General features: G+C 41.6%; 1 protein-coding gene across 4 annotated transcripts in view; it reads left to right on the forward strand.

The window, feature by feature from the left end:
- The window catches only part of LOC122542857 (mitogen-activated protein kinase kinase kinase kinase 5-like), a 129390-nt gene that overhangs the window by 27445 nt on the left and 81926 nt on the right, over positions 1 to 20019 (forward strand). For all 4 annotated transcript variants that reach the window (XM_043680955.1, XM_043680957.1, XM_043680954.1 and 1 more), the window contains exons 2-4: positions 2175 to 2232; positions 19543 to 19633; positions 19851 to 19915. In XM_043680955.1, coding sequence (XP_043536890.1) covers positions 2175 to 2232; positions 19543 to 19633; positions 19851 to 19915 — 214 coding nt within the window. The remainder of the gene's footprint in view (positions 1 to 2174; positions 2233 to 19542; positions 19634 to 19850; positions 19916 to 20019) is intronic.

Genomic DNA, 20019 nt, shown 5'->3' on the forward strand with positions numbered 1-20019 from the left:
AGGTCATGTTGCGGCTGTACAGGACATTGGTTAGGTCACTCTTGGAATATTGCATGCAATTCTGGTCTCCTTCCTATCGGAAAGATGTTGTGAAAGTTGAAAGGGTTCAGAAAAGATTTACAAGGATGTTGCCAGGGTTGGAAGATTTGAGCTACAGGGAGAGGATGAACAGGGGCTGTTTTCCCTGGAGTGTCGGAGGCTGAGGGGTGACCTTATCGAGGTTTACCTTGGGGTCAGGGAGTCCAGAACTAGAGGATATAGGTTTAGTTTGAGAGGGGAAAGATATGAAAGATATGCAGAAGGTGGTACGTGTATGGAGTGAACTGACAGAGGAAGTGGTGGAGGCTGGTACAATTGCAACATTTAAGAGGCATTTGGATGGGTATATGAATATGAAGGGTTTGGAGGGATATGGGTCGGGTGCTGGCAGGTGGGACTAGATTGGGTTGGGATATCTGGTCGGCATGGACAGGCTGGACCGAAGGGTCTGTTTCCATACTGTACATCTGTGATTCTATGATTCTAAAACTTGAAAGGGTTTAGAAAAGATTCAGAAGGATGTTGTTAGGATCGGAGGGTTTGCGTTAAAGGTAGGGGCTGAATAGGCTGGGGCTATTTTCCTTGGAGTATGAGAAGCTGAGGGGCGACCTTATAGACACTTATAAAATGATGAGGGGTGTGGAAAGGGTGAATAGCCAAGGTCTTTTCCTTGGTGTGGGGAGTCCAGAACTAGAGGTCGTAGGTTTAAAGTGAGAGGAGAAAGATTTAAAAGGGATCTAAGAGGCAACTCTTTTATGCAGAGGGTGATGCATGTCTGGAATGAGCTGTCAGAGGAAGTGGTAGAGGCTGGTACAATAACAAAACTTAAAAGACATCTTGATATATATGAATAGGAAGTGTTTAGAGGGATATGGGCCAAGTGCTGGCAAATGGGACTAGATTAATTACGATATCTGGTCAGCATGGACGAGTTGGACCGAAGGGTCTGTTTCTGTGCTGTAGAATTTTAAGACTCTGTGACTCTTAAGTCAGAAGGCACCGTGAGCAAAATGTTAATTTCTGTGGTCAGATTGAATCTTGAGCTTGTTGTCCAAATCTGAAAGAAAGAAACTTTCACAACTTTTGCACAACCCCAAACTGCTTTTTGGCCAATAAATACTTTTGAGGGATAGTCACCTTTGTCATGTAGAAAACACAGCTGAACCTTTGCACAGCAAGCTCCCACAAACAGCAATGTGATAATAACTACATAATCGTTATTGTAATCTTGGTTGAGGGATGAACATTGACCAGAGAAAACTGCCATGTTTTTCTCAAAAGATTGCCTCACGATTTCTTGTGTCTACTTGAGAGGGCAGTTGGATACTAAGCTTAATGTCACATCTGAAAGACCATATCCTGGCAACAGTGTAGTATTCCATGCAGTGCTGGAGTTCCAGCATCAAATTTGTCCTCCAGTCTCTAGAGTGTAGCTTGAATCTTCTGATGTAGAGACTTTTGGGATGGCTATGCTCCATGCCAAGTGGAGGGGGCAGGTTTACGACCGGGTAATTGAGATTCAGGGTCTGGAGCTCCTTCCAGAAGTGAAACTGTCATTGTAAATCTGATGGTGAGAAGTACTGGTCAGAGGCACTGAAGGTCATCAATCTATTGGGCTGGTACAAACCAAAGATCAACATCCCATCTATTATGTGTGCACAGGTGTGTGGACTAGCCATTCATCCCAGTTATTGAGTCTGAGTAATGCTGAAGTCATTGATGACTCATTCTCAGTCAAGTGTTGCCCCACAGACATTAGCTTAACCTTTAGCTGTTGGTTTGCAAGTTCACACATCAGTCTGACAACCACACCAGTCTACATGTGGAATGGAACAGTGAATGGACTCTATCGGTTTCAATCATGAAATAAACAATTTCCTACAGCATTGATATCGCACTCAATGCAATGTAAAACTCTGTACACCGTCCCATTAAATACCTCAAGGGTAGATAGGGCACAGGTTAAATACAGAGCAAAGCTCCCTCTACATTTTACTGTCCCATTAAAGTGCTTACTGTGATATTTTTCTAAATCATTGAGGTGCTGGAGTGCATCTCAGTCTGGTAATATTACATTCTTTCACAAGACGTGTGAGATGGAAACCTTTTAATAAAATTCTTGTGTTTATCTTTAGGCAAGACACAAACAGACTGGGAATCTGGCTGCAGTAAAGCTCATCAAAATGGAACCCGGTAAGAATTTTGACTCAAGCATTGACACAGCAATTCCTTGTCTCTCAGACAGAATCCAGTAGATGTTCCAACAAATGACAAACTCGTGGGCTCAGGGAACAGCTCAATTTCCAAATCAGCATAATGTCTGTTGACTTATCCCATCCGGCTGAACATCAACTGCACTGATCATTTTGTGATCACTGACCTAATTTGTTTCCTGATCCTGGATTGTTTTGATTTTAAGTTCTCACCTTTGCTTTAAAATCACTCTGTGGTCTTACTCCTCCCAATCTCTGTAACCTGCTGTATCTTTACAACCCTCCAAATATCTGCACTCTTCCAATTCTGGTCTCATACATAGACAATAGACAGTAGGTGCAGGAGTAGGCCATTTTGCCCTTCGAGCCAGCACCACCGTTCATTATGATCATGGCTGATCATCCTCAATCAGTATCCTGTTGCTGCCTTATCCCCATAATCCTTGATTCCACTATCTTTAAGAGCTCTATCCAACTCTTTCTTGAAAGTATCCAGAGACTTGGCCTCCACAGCCTTCTGGGGCAGAGCATTCCATACACCCACCGCTCTCTGGGTGAAGAAGTTTCTCCTCAACTCTGTTCTAAGTGGCCTACCCCTTATTTTTAAACTGTGTCCTCTGGTTCGGGACTCACTCTTCAGTGGAAACATGCTTCCTGCCTCCAGAGTGTCCAATCCTTTAATAATCTTAAACGTCTCAATCAGATCCCCTCTCAGCCTTCTAAAATCACGCGTATACAAGCCTGTTACAACTAAACCTGTTGGACTATAACCTGGTGTTGTGTGATTTTTAACTTTGTACACCCCAGTCCAACACTGGCATCTCCAAATCATGTATACAAGCCCAGTCGCTCCAATCTTTCAGCATAAGATAGTCCCGCCATTCCAGGAATTGACCTCGTGAACCTATGCTGCACTCCCTCAATAGCCAGGATGTCTTTCCTCAAATTTGGAGACCAAAACTGCATGCACTACACTGGGTGCGGTCTCACCAGAGCCCTGTATAGCTGCAAAAGGACTTCTTTGCTTCTATACTCAATTCCTCTTGTTATGAAGGCCAGCATGCTATTAGCTTTCTTCACTGCCTGCAGTACCTGCATGCTTGCTTTCATTGACTGATGTACAGGAACACCTAAATCTCGTCGTACTGCCCCTTTACCTAACTTGACTCCATTTAGGTAATGATCTACCTTCCTGTTCTTGCTACCAAAGTGGATAACCATATATTTATCCACATTAAACTTCATCTGCCATGCATCCGTCCACTCACCTAACCTGTCCAGGTCACCCTGTATTCTCCTAACATCCTCCTCACATTTCACCCTGCCACCCAGCTTTGTGTCATCAGCAAATTTACTAATATTACTTTTAATACCTTCATCTATATCATTAATGTACATTATAAAAAGCTGTGGTCCCAGCACTGATCCCTGCGGCACACCACTGGTCACCATCTGCCATTCTGAAAGGGAGCCGTTTATCACTACTCTTTGTTGCCTGTCAGCCAAACAATTTTCAATCCATGTCAGTATTTTGTCCCTAATACCATGTGCCCTAATTTTGCTTTCTACCCTCCAATGTGGGACTATCAAAGGCTTTCTGAAAGTCCAGGTATACTACATCCACTGGATCTCCCTTGTCCATCTTCAGAGTTACATCCTCAAAAAATTCCAGAAGATTAGTCAAGCATGATTTCCCCATCATAAATCCATGCTGACTCTGACCTATCCTGTTACTGCTATCCAGATATCGTAATTTCGTCCTTTATAATTGACTCCAGCATTTTTCCCACCACTGAGGTCAGACTAACTGGTCTATAATTCTCTGTTTTCTCTCTCCCTCCTTTCTTAAACAGTGGGAGAACATTAGCCACCTTCCAATCTGCAGGAACTATAGAACATTGGAAAATGATCACCAATGCATCCACGATTTTTAGAGCCACCTCCTTCAGTACCCTGGGATGCAGACCATCAGGCCCCAGGGACTTATCAGCCTATATACATATCCTTGATTTTAATCACTTCTCTCCACAATTTCTTGAGCCACTGACTCACTCTGTTTGGTCTTAGGCTTCCATTCTTCTGCCCCTTTATGCTGTAAGGAAAACTGCTGACTTTACATAATACTGCACAATGCTGACTGGTGTCCACCATCTTTCAGTAATCATGAACTGGGTGCAACAAAATTCTCATCTACTCCTGATATTATCCCAAGGGTAGGGCTTTTTGAAAAAAACTGCTTTGTGCAAGTGCATATTCATAGCATGCAAATGTATTTTAAGTACAAACCTGTCACAGGCTGGTGAAATGCTCATCATGCTGGAGACACCTCTACATCTCATAACACAATCAGGAAACTTAAATTTCATACCCCATATTCCATGCTTCCTGCTGTTGTAAATTCCATAATATCTCCCCTATTGTGTGTGTGATAGGATGAAACTGTGTGGGTTACAGTGAAGACCATGCCATGGGATGCAGTGACACAATGCATAGGATATGATTACACTGTGTGCGAGATATGATAGCACAGTGATTCTTTTATATTCATTTGTGGGCGTCACCGGCTGGTCAGCATTTAATGCCGATCCCTAGTTGCCCTTGAGAAGGTGATGGTGAGGTGGCTCCTTGATCTGCTGTGGGTTGACACATAATGCCATTAGGGAAGGAAATCCAGGATTTTGACCCAGCCACCGTGAAGGACTTTTCCAAGTCAGGACAGTGAGGGGGATGGGGGGGTGGTGGCGAACTGGCAGGTGGTGGGGTTCCAGTGTACCTGCTGCCCTTGTCCTTTTGGATGGAAGTGGTTGTGGGTTTGAAAAGTGCTATCTGAGGATCTTGGGTGAATTCTTGTAGTGCCTGTTTAGATAGTACACACTGCTGCTACTGAGTGTCGGTGGTGAACGGAGTGGATGCTTGTAGATGTGGTGCCAATCGAATGGGCTGCTTTGTCCTGGACGGTGACAAGCTTTTTCAGTGTTGTTGGAGCTGCACCCACCCAGGCAATTAGGGAGTATTCCATCACACTCATGACTTGTAGATGATGGACAGGCTTTGGGGATTTCAGCGATGAGTTACTTGCTGCAATATTCCAAGCCTCTGACCTGCTTTTGTAGCCACTATGTTTATTTGGTGAGTCTAGTGAGTTTCTGGTTGATGGTTACCATGAGAATGTTGATAGTGGGGATTCAGTGATTGTAACACCATTAAATGTCAAGGGGCGGTGATTAGATTGTCTCTTATTGCTGATGGTCGTAGCCTGGCATTTGTGTGGCCCGAATGCTACTCACAATTTGTCAGCCCAAGCCTGGATATTGACCAGACCTTGTTGCATTTGAATATGGACTGCTTCAGTATCTAAGGAGTCGCAAGTGGTGCTGAATGTTGTGCAATTATCAGTGAACATCCCATTTATGATGGAGGGAAGGTGAATGATGAAGCAGTTGAAGATAGTTGGGCCCAGAATACTACCCTGGGAACACCTGAGGATAATGTACAGTGGCACATTGTGTGGGATATAATAACATTGGGTATGGGTTACAGTGGTGCAGGGTATGGGAAACATTAGAACTGCATGGATTACAATAGCACTCTGCATTGGTTACCATGGTTTACAATGGCACTGTGCATGGGATCCAGTACCACTGTACATATGACATAACAACATTGTGTGTAAGGTAAGGTAACGTTGTGTGGGTTACAATGACTGTGGACACAATACAGAGTGTGTGGGTTACAATGGCAGAGTGTATAGGATAAGATTAATCTGTGTACAATCAGGCTAACTTGTGAGATAAACAGATGTCACGGACTCAATGTCCTTCTATGTCACTGACATTTTAAAAGTTTTTTTATTGATTATTCTTTTAGAATTAGAGCTGAGTACTTTTTAATATTTGGATTGTTTTCAAATTCTCAGTCGAGTCTGTTACTTTCACTATGATACAAGTTTCACAGGCACCAGTCACATTTCAATTCTCCGACCCAAGTTGGGAATTTTAGTTATTAACTGAAGACAGTATAGAATCAAGGGGCTGTTTTATCACATGGGGCATCACAGTTCAACCTAAACTTTTCCTTAGCTGAATTCCACATCCAATTATGGTCAGTGGACAGTAATCAGGAAAAATGCATACCTGGTTAGGTCTCTCATTTTCTAATCCTGAGTGATTGAAATGTATTGCAGCAAATCCTTACCCCGGTCCAATTCTGTACAAACTAACAATTGGCTTGGAGTCTACTTAAATGAGATTTGTTGTTGTCCAGGCAACTTTTAGGCCAGTTTACATCATTTTTGTCTGTTATTCATGATTTATATCTAGAACACTGTGGCTATCTTTATCTTCATCTGTCTCTCTCTCTCTCTCTCTCTCTCCATCTGTCTCTCTCTCTCTCTCTCTCTCTCTCTCTATTTCCAACTGTCTTCTCATTCTGTTCAGCTATTACTCTTTCTCTGTAGCTATGATTCCTGCTCTGTGTATGTCTCAGTCCATCTCATTAACATTTCACTCCATTAAGGGTGCAGTATAACTGCAAGTTGCAGTTCTGTCTCTCTCTGTCTCTGTTGGCACTTCTATCTGTATCTCACTCATTGTGTTTTCCATTCTGTTGCCGTCTGTCACTGTCTTTTATTACCTCAGTGATACTTTTGCCATTGTTTGTGTGTGTGTGTGTGAGAGAGAGAGAGACATGTCTGTATGTGTATGTATCTCTCCTGCTGTCAAAACCTTTGTTTCTGTCTGTATATTTCTATATATTGCTCTTTATATGTGTCCATCTTAATGTGTAGATCTGTGCATCTGTGTCTAGTTTTCTTTTTCTCTCTCTCTCTCTGACTTTGCATGTCTTTCTCATCTATGTACCTGTTTCTCTCTCTCTCTTCTCTCCCCCCCCAAGCCTGTGCAAAACTTTTAAAATATTTCGGCACATCATAGTCACTGTGTGTCTGTCTCTCATGTCCACTGACTCTTCATGCCACTGACCCTCAGTTCCCATGATCTGACTCAAAGCAATGTCTCTGGTGTGAATATTCTTGAGAGTAATTATTTGGCTGTGTTTTGAAGTGGTTTCTTGTGAGCCCTGTTTCAAAGCTTTAATCAATTTGCATGTGATGGTGCACTGAAAAGTAGAAATCACTTCCAGGAAATCTTACCCCCGGTGCTGTTTAACAATGAGATAAGATTATCGGTAAACAGGGCACCAGAATTCAGCAAAAAATAACCCACCAAAGGATTCTTGTATTTCATGTTAATAATGTAAGTGATTGCAAATCTCAGATGAGAAAACTGGCTTCAACAAATATGAAATTATTGATTCTGCTCCTTGTCAGTTTGCCTCAGGACTCTTGAGGGGAGGGAAAGGGAGGGGCACTTACTGTAATTTCTGATTATAATCCATAGATTTTGAGATGATCTGACAGAATAAGAAGTTTTTTTATACATTTGTTCAGGGGGTAAGGACATCACTGGCTGGATCAGCATTCATTGCCCATCCTGATTATTCTCGAAGGTGATAAATAGTAAGCTGCCATGAATCACCATAATCCACATCTAAAGATGATTGGAACAAAGCAAATTTCTTCATAAAAATATAAATGTCTCTTCAATAAGAAGATTGCGCTTTCCTCAGCAAGACTGAAGCATAAACCGGATAACTCCAGGAGTCTTCCAGTGATATCAGTCACTGATGGACATTCATCTAATTGGGAATTCCCATGAAAGCATAAACCTTTTTGGGCCAATTCATTCTGATCCTTCCCTCCATTTGCAATTTCTATTTTTCAGCATCCTGCGATTAGTTTTGATTTTATTTTGATATATCGTAACAGGAAGAGTAGGAGAAGGAGTAGATCACTTTTTTTAAAGTTCGTTCATGGCATATGAGTGTTGCTGGCAAGCTCAATGCTTATTCATTCCTAATTGCCTTTGAGAAGGTAGTGGTGGACTGCTTTCTTGAAGATGCACTTACATACATTGTAAGGAGGAGAGTTTCAGGATTTTGAACTAGGGATAGTGAAGGAGTGGCAATATCGTTGCAAGTCAGAAATATGGTTCATTTAGATCCAGCTCATTTTGATCCCTACCTCTGCATTTGCTGCTATCGGAATGCAATTGTTGTTGTTGTACACACAGCAATTCAGTTATGTTTTGAAGGAGTTCATGCTCTTTCACAAAATGTGAGAACAGAACTTCACACCTATCATTCCGAAAAAAAACGAGAGCAGATGTGAGATGAATATAAAAATGAAAGACTGTGGAGGACTGTGTAAGGAATCTGAAAGGCCTGACTACTAATCTGACAGTCTGTTGAGTTTCTGGTTTCTGTATTTTCATGCTATTCTCCCAATAAGAATATTATGATTAACGTTCTGACAGGGCGCGATGTAAATAATACTTTCACACCTATAACAAGCCTGACAAATATTTTTCCCTCTAACTTAAGACTGTTTTATGGTCTTCCAGAATTCCCATATGTAGGTGGGGGCAAGCGGGGTGGAATGGAAAAAGATGCTGACACCCATCCATTGAATTTCAAAGGAGCTTTGAATTACCCGAAGTGTAGGTCAGCACTGTAACTTCTACCTCATAGGTCGGAGCCACTGAAAAACTTGTTATAGCAAAAAATATATCATTTGAAATTGTCTACAAGGCAGCAGGCAGAATCAGATCAGCTATGATCTTACTGATTGATGCATCAGGGTTGAGGAGCAGAGTGATCTAATCCTTCTCCTACTCTTCCTGTTACGGCATATCAAAATAAAATCAAAACTATCGCAGGATGCTGAAAAATAGAAATTGCAAATGGAGCATTCCCCATATTCCCTGTAATCCTCTGGCTACATCTAAGTACCCCGATCATGGTGAGCTCCTTCACAAACTTGTTTTTTAAATTCTTGTGTGGGATGGGATATTTCTGACAAGGCCTGGTTGTCCTTGAATTGATTGTCTCTGTCGACCATTTCGGAGGGTATTAGGAGTCAACCATATTGCGTTAGGTCTGGAGTCATATGTACACCAGACCAAGTAAGGACAGTAGATTTTCTTCCCTGAAGGGTATTAGTAAACTGTTTTTACAAGAATTATTACATGATCACAAATAAACTAGCTTTTGGGGTGGCACAGTGGCTCAGTGGTTAGCAATGCTGCCTCACAGCACCAAGTTCCCAGGTTCAATTCCAGCCTCGGACAACCGTCTGTGTGGAGTTTGCACATTCTCCCAGTGTCTGTGAGATTTCCTCTGGGTGTTCTGGTTTCCTCCCACAATCCAAAGATGTGCAGGTCAAGTGAATTGACCATGCTAAATTGCCCATAATGTTAGGTGCATTAGTCAGAGGGAAATGGGTCTGGGTGGATTACTCTTCGGAGGGTCGGTGTGGACTGGTTGGGCCGAAGGGCCGGTTTCCACACTGTAGGGAATCTAATATAATCTAATCTAATTCCAGATTTAACAGAGAATTCAGATTTCAACATCGACTATGGTAGAATTCAAACCCATGCTCCTACATCATTGTAACCTGGGTTTCTGGATTACTGGTCCAGTGAAATTACCACTAGCTCACTATGCCACCACCTCCCCTGAATCCGAACATTCTAAACTTGATCATTTCCAAGTGGCTTTGTTTGGACCACACAACATGAAAAAGGGGAAGAATCTGAGAAGGTCAGCACTGAAATAAACAGTGCTGCCAGAGCTGTTCATTGGATTCTGAGAGGGTACAGTAAAAGGATGAGAGCACATTTATCAGAGGCGCTCATATAAATCCAACCAGTGTACTGTGTGCAATTCTGCGCACTGGTAGGCCATGTCCAACGGCTGAGCTAGACTGGTTTAAAACAGGGAAGTGTAATTAGAATATATCCATCTCACAAGAGGCCAAGGTTTAATTGATCAAATGGCTTCTTTTTATATTGTAAGTTCCAGAATTCTAAATCTCAGAGGTGGAAGGTCAGTGTTTAATCCAGTGTCCGAGGTTAAATGCACAAGAAAATCTTTTTGCAAGAAGGGAAAATTTGGGGGCCCGTATTCACAGTTTGATCGGCAGAGAATGGCTGAGGTCTCCACCCATTGAGATAAAATTTGCTGTACAAAAAGGCAATGCTAATGAGTTTTGCATGTGAGAAACAGTACTGCTTTCATGTGGTCAGGCTGCTTCCTGGTTGCTATGGCAGCTTAAAGGCCTACTTTCTCTGTGTGCATCCGCCGCATGTGGGCAGAGGCCTGTGGTGGGTTGCAGCCCAGCCTGAAGCTTTGCAAGTGCAGCAGGCTGCCGTCACTGCGCCTCCAGGGATGCAGCAAGATGCTGACAGTCAGGTGGAGGAATTCCTTTTCCACAAGCTATCAGCTCCCTCAGGTTCAGTGGAAGAGATGGAAGAAATAAGAAAATCCTCTTTGTACATGAGAAATAATGTAGGTCAGAGAGCAAGGAATTTGGAAGGGGAAGGTGAAGGGATGAGATGAGTCAGGTACACAGCATGAGTGCAGAATCAGAAGCTTTTTCTGCACATTCACTGTATCTCACTCACTTCACTTTGTTAATCAACTTCAAAGTTTCCAACCAATTAAGGTATCAATTATTAGCTTCAAGATGAGGCTTAAAAATATTAAACACTGACAATTGGTCCTGAGCAGACTGGAGTCTGGTGCATGGCTGTGAGGAAAAGGTGCTAATTTGTTTTCTTTCCTTCATTTAAAGTATTAATTTTTGTGTATATCCAGGTCATTGTAGTTGTTTATGCATCATGGGAGTCATTCAATGATCAATAAACTGCTTGTAAATTTTAGATTTCCAAGAAGCAAAAACTCCAAGATAAAATGCCTGATTTTCTTTGTTATTGTGTTTCACCTATTGGAGCGGCACAGTGGCTCAGTGGTTAGCACTGCTGCCTCACAGTGCCAGGGACCCAGGTTCGATCCCAGCCTCGGGTGACTGTCTGTGTGGAGTTTGCACATTCTCTGTGTCTAAATGGGTTTCCTCCAGGTGCTCCGGTTTCCTCCCACAGTCCAAAAATGTGCAGTTCAGGTGAACTGGCCATGCTAAATTGCCCGTAGTGTTAAGTGCATTAGTTAGGGTAATGTGGAGAATGGGTCTGGGTGAGTTACTCTTCAGAGGGTCAGTGTGGACTTGTTGGGCTGAAGGGCCTGTTTCCATACTGTAGGGAATCTAATCTAATCTAACCTGTGTGACATCTCAAATGTGAGGTCTGGAGTGTGACATCTCAGGTGTGATGTCTATGCAATGCTTGTGTTATGATCAGTCACCCAATTTCTCAATGATCCTGGATGGGATATTCCCAAATGGTTATATTCCTGATGAACAGGGATGAACTGGCTCTTTTTCTTAATTCAAGCCTTTCTTTTGTTGTTCACAACAAGGTTAATTTGAGAATTCCTTCTCTCTTGGATACCATTTCCATAAGGAAGGAGCAGCGCTCCGAAAGCTAGTGCTTCCAAATAAACCTGTTGGACTATAACCTGGTGTTGTGATTTTTAACTTTGTACACTCCAGTCCAACACTGGCACCTCCAAGTCATATTTTCCATAACCCAAATGTGCTTATATTTTTAAAAGGAACCAAATTAACTTGGCTTTTGGTGTTTATTAGCCTGCTAAACACAAGAAAAGATAACAAAATATAATAGACATGAACAGATTAGAAACATGAACTGAACAAAATTATTGTAGTTAAAAAAGATGTACACATTAATCTCTGGCCATAAAGAATAGATGTGGGAATGTTGTGGCCATCATGTTAGATAATGTAGTAGAGCAATTGATTTCAAGAGTCTTGGCACTCTAATTAGTTGATAAGCTTTTGTCCTGTTATCTTTTTACAGGTGACTTTAGTGTCTGGCCTGGCTTCTAGCACTCAGACTGAGAGAAGGCCTTTCTTTACCTACGGCTGAGAGGTGTCTAATGGCAGTCCTCAAGCTGTGCCCTTCATGGCATTCAATCACACCACCTCATGAACACAGTGCAACTAGGGCTGCAGGGATTTTTAAACCCATTCTTGTGTCTTTCTAAAAGGGTAAACAAATCCTCAGTCTGCGATATAATCCTTGCTGACAGGCATTGCTTCCTTTTAAGTTTCTCTGTTTCAGGTTTCCCTGACACTGTGCTGGTATGAGGGGAGGCAATGTTTCTTCAGTTGCTTCAATCAATTAAAGTATAAACTGTTAGCTTTAATAGAATTATCACTGGACTATTAACCCTGAGACTCCAGTAATATCCTGGTGGCATTAGCAGCCAAGTGTGTTCAAAACATTTCAGGCCAGAAAATACCCATCATGCTGTTTAGCCAGGTCCTGTACAATGTGATGTCATACCTGTCCGAATACAAAGACACTCAGCCACCCCTGTAAGCTGCGCAGAGACAACGTAATGAGGACATGCCACAACCCAAAGGACTAGCCACACTACCATACATCAAAAACATTTCTGAACTGACAGCCAGACTACTGCGACCACTAGGACTCATAACAGCACACAAACCAACAGCCACTTTCAGACGACAACTCATCAGAACGAAGGACCCAATACCCAGCATGAGCAAAACCAATGTAGTGTACAAAATCCCATGCAAGGACTGCACAAAACACTACATAGGACAAACGGGAAGACAGCTAATGATCTGCATCCATGAACACCAACTAGCCACAAAGCGACATGACCAGCTATCCCTAGTAGCCACACACTCAGATGACAAGCAACATGAGTTCGACTGGGAAAACACTACTATTATAGGACAAGCCAAACAGAGAACAGCCAGGGAATTCCCAGAAGCATGGCACTCATCCACAGATTCTATCAATAAGCACATCGACTTGGACCCAATATACCGGCCACTGCAGCAGACAGCTGGAACTGACAACCGGAAGCGGCAGATACAAATCACTATAAATGCTGGAGGAAACATCACAGAAGCGCTTCACAGGAGGCTCCCAAGCACTGAGGATGTCACCTAGACAGGGGACGAAACATCTGCAACACAAATTCCCAGCTCGGCGAACAGAACCACAACAACAGATGCAAAACAAAACCAGACAGAAACCTAGACCTATTGCCAACCTATGGGATGATTGAAGCTGGTCCAGGAAATTACCTTGACTCTGATTTATATTGGAGGTTTCCTATCTTTTTTTATAAAGATCATGGAAACCTAGACATACAGCATAGAAACTGGCCTTTCGGCCTACCATGTCTATTCTGAGCAATAAATACCAAACTACAATAATTTCATTTACCTGCACTTGGTCCAAAGCCTACTGTGCTCTGGCATTTTAAGTGGTCATTCAGATGCAAGAGTACCTGCATCCACCATCCTCTCAGGCAGCACCTTCCATATTTCTACTATCTTCTGGGTGAAAAATATTTTTCTCAGATCTCCTCAAAACCACTTCCTCCTCACCTTAAATTTATTCCCTCTGGTCTTAGACATGTCTGCCATGAGGAGAAAGTGAGGACTGCAGATGCTGGAGATCAGAGCTGAAAAATGTGTTGCTGGAAAAGCGCAGCAGGTCAGGCAGCATCCTGCTCCTTGGATGCTGCCTGACCTGCTGCGCTTTTCCAGCAACACATTTTTCATGTCTGCCATGAGAAAAACGTTCTCATGATCTACTATGTCTGTGCCTCTCATAATCTTGTATACCTCAATTGGATCCCCCCTCATCCTCCTCTGTTCCATGGAAAACAAACCCAGTCTATTCAATCTATCCTCATAACAGTCTTTTCATCCCAAGCAACATCCTGGTGAATAGCCTCTGCACCCTCTCTGATGCAATCAAATCTTTCCAATGGCATGATGACCAGAACTGCATACAGAATTTAATCTGTGGTCTAACCAAGGGTAATCTCTATTCTAACCAGATGTATGCCCGGATCACGATTAAAGGAATTCAGTGAATTGGTGTTCATTACATAATCTGCAAAATGAATCACCCAATATCCAACTACCAGTTAAAACTTGTGAGCATTACTCTTGGTCCTCTTTGGATCTCTCCAGTTGAATGTTTAGCGAGGATGATCTTGATATCAGGTGCATCTCACATCATCTTTTATGATTGTGACAAATGACACAGTAAGTTTCTTGCTTGGCAGTGTGGAATTGCCAATTTAGAGGGGTCATTGCTTGGTAAACGCCTGCTCATGGTCCAACTTATCTCATTAATATTCAGCTTCCTACCTTACCAAATGCGCCAAATAAGTTGAATGTTGAGTAATTGCAACATGGAAACAAAAAAATTGTACTTCAGCTCACTGGTTACTTTAATGCACCTGCATTTTGCTTAGGACAAAGCATCTTCTCTGGGCACATTCAAGGCCACCCCTTCTACATAGTCATTGGCATCCAGCTTTTGCTAACTCCTCATGACACCTCTCCAGTACACTTGGAGGCCACTCAGGAAGCACACATGGGCATTGCAGAATGCAGCAGAAACTAGCATTGAAAAGCTGCAGCAGGGACATCTACATACAGGGACACAGTTCACGGATTACAACATTGAGGGCCGAAGGGCCTGTTTTGTGCTGTATTGTTCTATGATTGATCGAGGCTGTCTCTTAGAGCTACTCGCTTGCTCTCTTAGCGCTCACTCGTTTAGTGCCTACCTGCGTGCATGCACCATCCATGCCTTGCCTTGCTATGCTAATTGGTGCAGTCACACACCAGGCAACATACCTTAATATCCAGTAATCCTCAGTCAGGGGAATGTATATGTTGCCATACTGTAGTGTGATATGTCAATCTCTCACATTATATACAATTGAGGGAGGTATCAGTGAGGCCATTGCAACACTAGAAGGAGTGAATGTCTCAGCATTTGGTGCTGAGTGGAGGTTCTGGACTTTTGCCTCCAAGCATTTGTAGTGTTGCGAATAGTTCTTATTTCCATATTACACAATCAATGAAGGGTAACTGGACAAGGTGTGAAAAATATTTACATAAATGATACTAGGAGTTAGATTATGACTATCTGGGAAGGCTGTTGACTCTTATCTAGAAAAATGGAGGATGAGAGGGTGGTGGAGGCAGGTACACTTGCAACATTTAAGAAATTATTTGCTAGGGTAGAATTAGAGTTTAGAATGAGTGGACATAAAAAGAAGATGGTCAATAAGAAATCAAACTGCACCACCAATGAGTTTCACTCCAAGCCCCACATCATCCTGACTGGAATTATTTTGCTGTTCCCTCAGGATCACTGGGTCAAGATCCTGAAACTCATTCTAACAGCATTGTGTGTTTACTAAATGCAGCGATTCAAGAAAACAGCTCACCACCACCTTCTCAAGAGCACCTGGGAATGAGCAATAAATGCTAGCTGAGCCAGCGATGCCCACATCCTAGGAGTGAATTTAAAAAAAGAAACCAATAAGGAATTCAGGAAAAAATCTTCTTTATCTGGAGAGTGGCTAGAATGTGGAGCATTGATTACTCAGTTGCTGAATATATTCAAGGCTGAAATCAATAAACTTTTGTACACTAAGGAAGTCAAATGATAAAAAAATGTGGAGTTGAATTAAGGATCAACAATTATCTTTTTAAACTTCAGGACAGTCTCAAGAGGCTGTATATCTTACTTTAATATTCCCAGGTTTCATTAGGGACTGGTTATTCGGATGCTGAAACAGGCTGACCACATAATGCAATAGTGTTCAATCCAGAAGGTATTTGTTAATTGCATTGACTACCAACAACCACTATCTTTGGCTTTTTTCCTCTTTCACAGATGTCAAATAAAATGACAATTAAAACTGGATGATTTTTTTTATCAAAGGATAAAATTATATCTTGCCTCCTTGAAATAACTCCACAGAGGCCGGTATTCTGTCACCAAGTCACACTTTATTTACTTGTGCATAGTAGTGGTCTGGCTTCCTCAGAGCCAGTTGTCAGAGTGAGCAGGATATCTTACATTGCTGTTTATAGCTGCCAGCCAGGGTTCCCTGACTGGACCAGGTTATCAGCCCCAATCAGGAAATTCATTTTCTGAGGTCCATTTGGCTGACCTCATTCCAATCATTGCATTTCTGACGGGAGGGAAGTAAGCAATGGATATTCCCAGAGACCATTATGACTATTAAGGATATTGCTTTGCTGGAACTGGACTTGGGTGAAAGGATACAGATGATTCAAAACTTGGCAATGCATCAAATAATGAAGATGTAGACAGAGTGGTGAAATGGGCAGACATTTTTTAATAAGGATAAGTATGAAGTGAGACACCAACATTTTGATGGGGCCACAAAAACCTTGGGACCTGGAGGTACACACTCAGATATCTTAGGAGGTGGCAGCTCAAATTTATAAGGTGGTTAAGAAAGTATATGAGATATTTGCAAGTCGAGACATTGAATACAGTTGTGTTTATTATTCTTTAGAAAAGTCTTAGGGGTACAAAATAGATTTATGGGATGCTATTCGAGACAAATAAAAGTCAGCCATTTGGAATGATTGAAGAAGTTGGGATTATTCTTTTTTGAATACTGAATGTTAAGGAGAATATTCAAAATTGTAAAGGGTTTTGATAGACCTAAGAGGGACGTGTTTCTCAGGCAAGTATTTATGATACTGCGCTGTTGTGTTTTTAGTTTATGTTCTCCTGCACTATTACGCTAACTTTACCACCATATTATGGTTGACGAGGGCAGACACTTTAAAAAAAGATTGAATTCCAAATTGGAGTGGCATGCTCCAAAGTTTACCCTGTGTTTTCCAGTTGCTGCCACTCTGATACTCAATTTGAATGTGCTTTCATTTTGTACATCATCGGGTCTTGTGCTTGCTCAGATGGAATTGAATTGTGGAGTTGTATCATGGTGTCATATTTGACCCTGAGATAAATTTTTGACCGAGGAGAAAGTGAGGACTGCAGATGCTGGAGATCAGAGCTGAAAATGTGTTGCTGGAAAAGCGCAGCAGGTCAGGCAGCATCCACAAGGAGCAGGAGAATCAATGTTTCGGGCATGAGCTGAAGAAGGGCTCATGCCCGAAACGTTGATTCTCCTGCTCCTTGGATGCTGCCTGACCTGCTGCGCTTTTCCAGCAATAAACTTTTGACCTCATATTTGCAATATTATAAAGAGAGTCATAGAGACGTACAGCATGGAAACGGACCCTTCAGTCCAACGTATGGGCAAGTTGGTATCTGGTCAGGGGACACGCTGACCAGATATCCTAAATTAATGTAGTCCCACTTACCAGCATTTCGCCCATATTCCTCTAAACCCTTCCTATTCATGTACCCACCCAGATGCCTTCTAAATGTTGTTATTGTACCAGCATTCACCACTTCCTCTGGCAGGTCATTCCATACATGTACCACCCTCTGTGTGAAAAAGTTGCCCCTCAGGTCCCTTTTAAATGGTTCCCCCCTCAGCTTAAATCTATTCCCTCTAGTTTTGAACTCCCCCAGTCCAGGGAAAGGACCTTGGCTATTCACCCTATCCATGTCCCTTGTGATTTTATAAACCTCTATAAAGTCATCCCTCAGCAGCTGACCCTCCGGGAAAATAGCCCCAGCCTATTAAGCCTCTCCCTAAAGCTCAAACCCTCCAACCCTGGCAACATTCTTGTAAATATTTTCTGAATCCTTTCAAGTTTCACAACATCTTTCCAATAGCTGGGAAACTTGACCTCCCAACTGCTAAACTCAATGCACTGACCAATAAAGGCAAGCATACCAAACGTCATCTTCACTATCCTGATCCTGCAACTCCACTTGTAAGGAACTAGTCTTTGGACAAATAATCCAGAGACCCAAGCTAATTGACCCAGGGAACAATTCAATTAATAAAATCTGGAATAGAAAGTCTAGTCTCAGTATATGTGACTATGAAACTATCAAATGACAAAAAAATGGTTCTGTATTGTCCTTCAGAGAAGGAAATCTGCCATCCTTACTTGGTCTATCCAGTCAGAGATTCTAGATCCACTCCAGTGTGTTTGACCCTGAACTGCCTTCTGAAATGATCTAACAAGCTATTCAGTTGTACGAGATTGCAACAGGTAAAGCATTGTATGTGCACTCACCCCACATGGACTGTAGCAGGTCAAGAAGGCAGATCACAACCACAATTAGGATAGGGCAGTAAATTCTGCTCTTGCCCATGATAGTCACATCCCAAGAATGAATTTTAAAGAGAAGCAGAACTGAGCTGAATGGACTTTGAGGATGACTTTTGAGTAGGTCTCAAATTGAGGGAGCAGTGAAGATAAAATAGGTCTCGGATATGTTGATGGGAATGAGGAAAGAAGAATTTTTCTAACAAGTCATGGTTGGATTGTGACCAAGTGTGATGTTTGACCCAGTCTGAATTTGCTAGTTATCTTTGAGAAAGATTTAGATACTGAATGAATCCAAGGACAGGATAAAGAAGTTCCCCTCACACCCCATTTAAGGCCAGGAATAGGCCTTACATCACTAAAATTTGGTGGGTTTTAAAACCAACCTTCAATCCTAAATTGTCTTTCTTCATGAAAGGTTGAAATAAAATTATTATTTACATCTCACTAAGAGACTACAAAATCTATTCTTAATATCCATCGATCTGCCCATCTAAAATTGCACTGAAAGAAAATACAACTTTTCATATTTGTTGCAGGATGAAGTTCTGTTTTTGTCATAATGTATAATAATATGATCAGTTGGGAAACTAGATTGCAGTTCAATGTTTTTTTTGGTTTTATTTCTGTGGTGATAGCTTGCACTTTTACAGAGTCCAGCAGCTCATTTTTGAACAGTGACTTCAAACATCATTTTCAAGAAAACATGTGACTAGAGAAACCACTTGTAGAGTTAATTCATTAAAGGTTTGCAAAGTTGAACTTTTATGCCCCAATCGGGTTTCAGTTAAGAAGAAAGGTTATCTCAGCTGAAATGCAGTTTTTTGGTTTGTAGAAAGCTCCACATTGTTAGAACTGGAGATAAATCCAGATCATCAGAGTTGGAAGGAGGCAGTTGAATTAAGAAATCTGGGTTAAAATAGGAATGAAACTTCACTGGGATTAAGTGACTGCAAAGATATTGCTGGGAAAAGGATTAAATTTTTCTCTTTGCTGTTTATGTTAAGATCTTTCTAAATTATTATATTGATAATAGCTTTATTTTATTTTCTTTAGTGTAATAAACTTGTGTTTTTTTTTGTTAAAAGATCATTGGCAGCTTTGCGTAAATATGATCAGTAACTGACCAAACTGCAAAAATAAATTTCCATCATGCCAAGTTTCACTGACATCAGAATCACCGCCAGCTGGGATCATAAGACAACTACTCTTTTGTTTTCGCCCCCCCAATAGATGATGACTTTTCAGTTATCCAGCAAGAGATCATTATGGTGAAATCCTGTACACATCAAAATATAGTCGCTTATTACGGAAGCTATATCAGGTAAGAGCTGGGTAAGAATTTCTTAAAGCAGTTGAGACTCAACAACGGAATTTACATATAATAATGAGGACTCAAAGTGGGCATTCTTCATCAGACAGTACAATTTTGGGAGAGGTGCATGATGAGACAATATAACTTTGACTTTTAACATCTAATCTGTATCCAATTATTTTTAACCTGTGTTGTCTGATAGAAAATCTATTTTATCTTCCATTAGGTCCAACAAGTTATGGATTTGTATGGAATACTGTGGAGGAGGATCACTGCAGGATATTTACCATGGTAATTCCAGTTTTCTCATTTCAAAGAAACTCATTCCATTCCAGAAACTCTCACACTAAAATCTCGGATTGCAGACAGCTGAAATGCAGGATTCTGTGCTGTAC

Source organism: Chiloscyllium plagiosum, chromosome 41 (assembly GCF_004010195.1).
Source record: "Chiloscyllium plagiosum isolate BGI_BamShark_2017 chromosome 41, ASM401019v2, whole genome shotgun sequence".
Lineage (NCBI taxonomy): Eukaryota > Metazoa > Chordata > Chondrichthyes > Orectolobiformes > Hemiscylliidae > Chiloscyllium > Chiloscyllium plagiosum.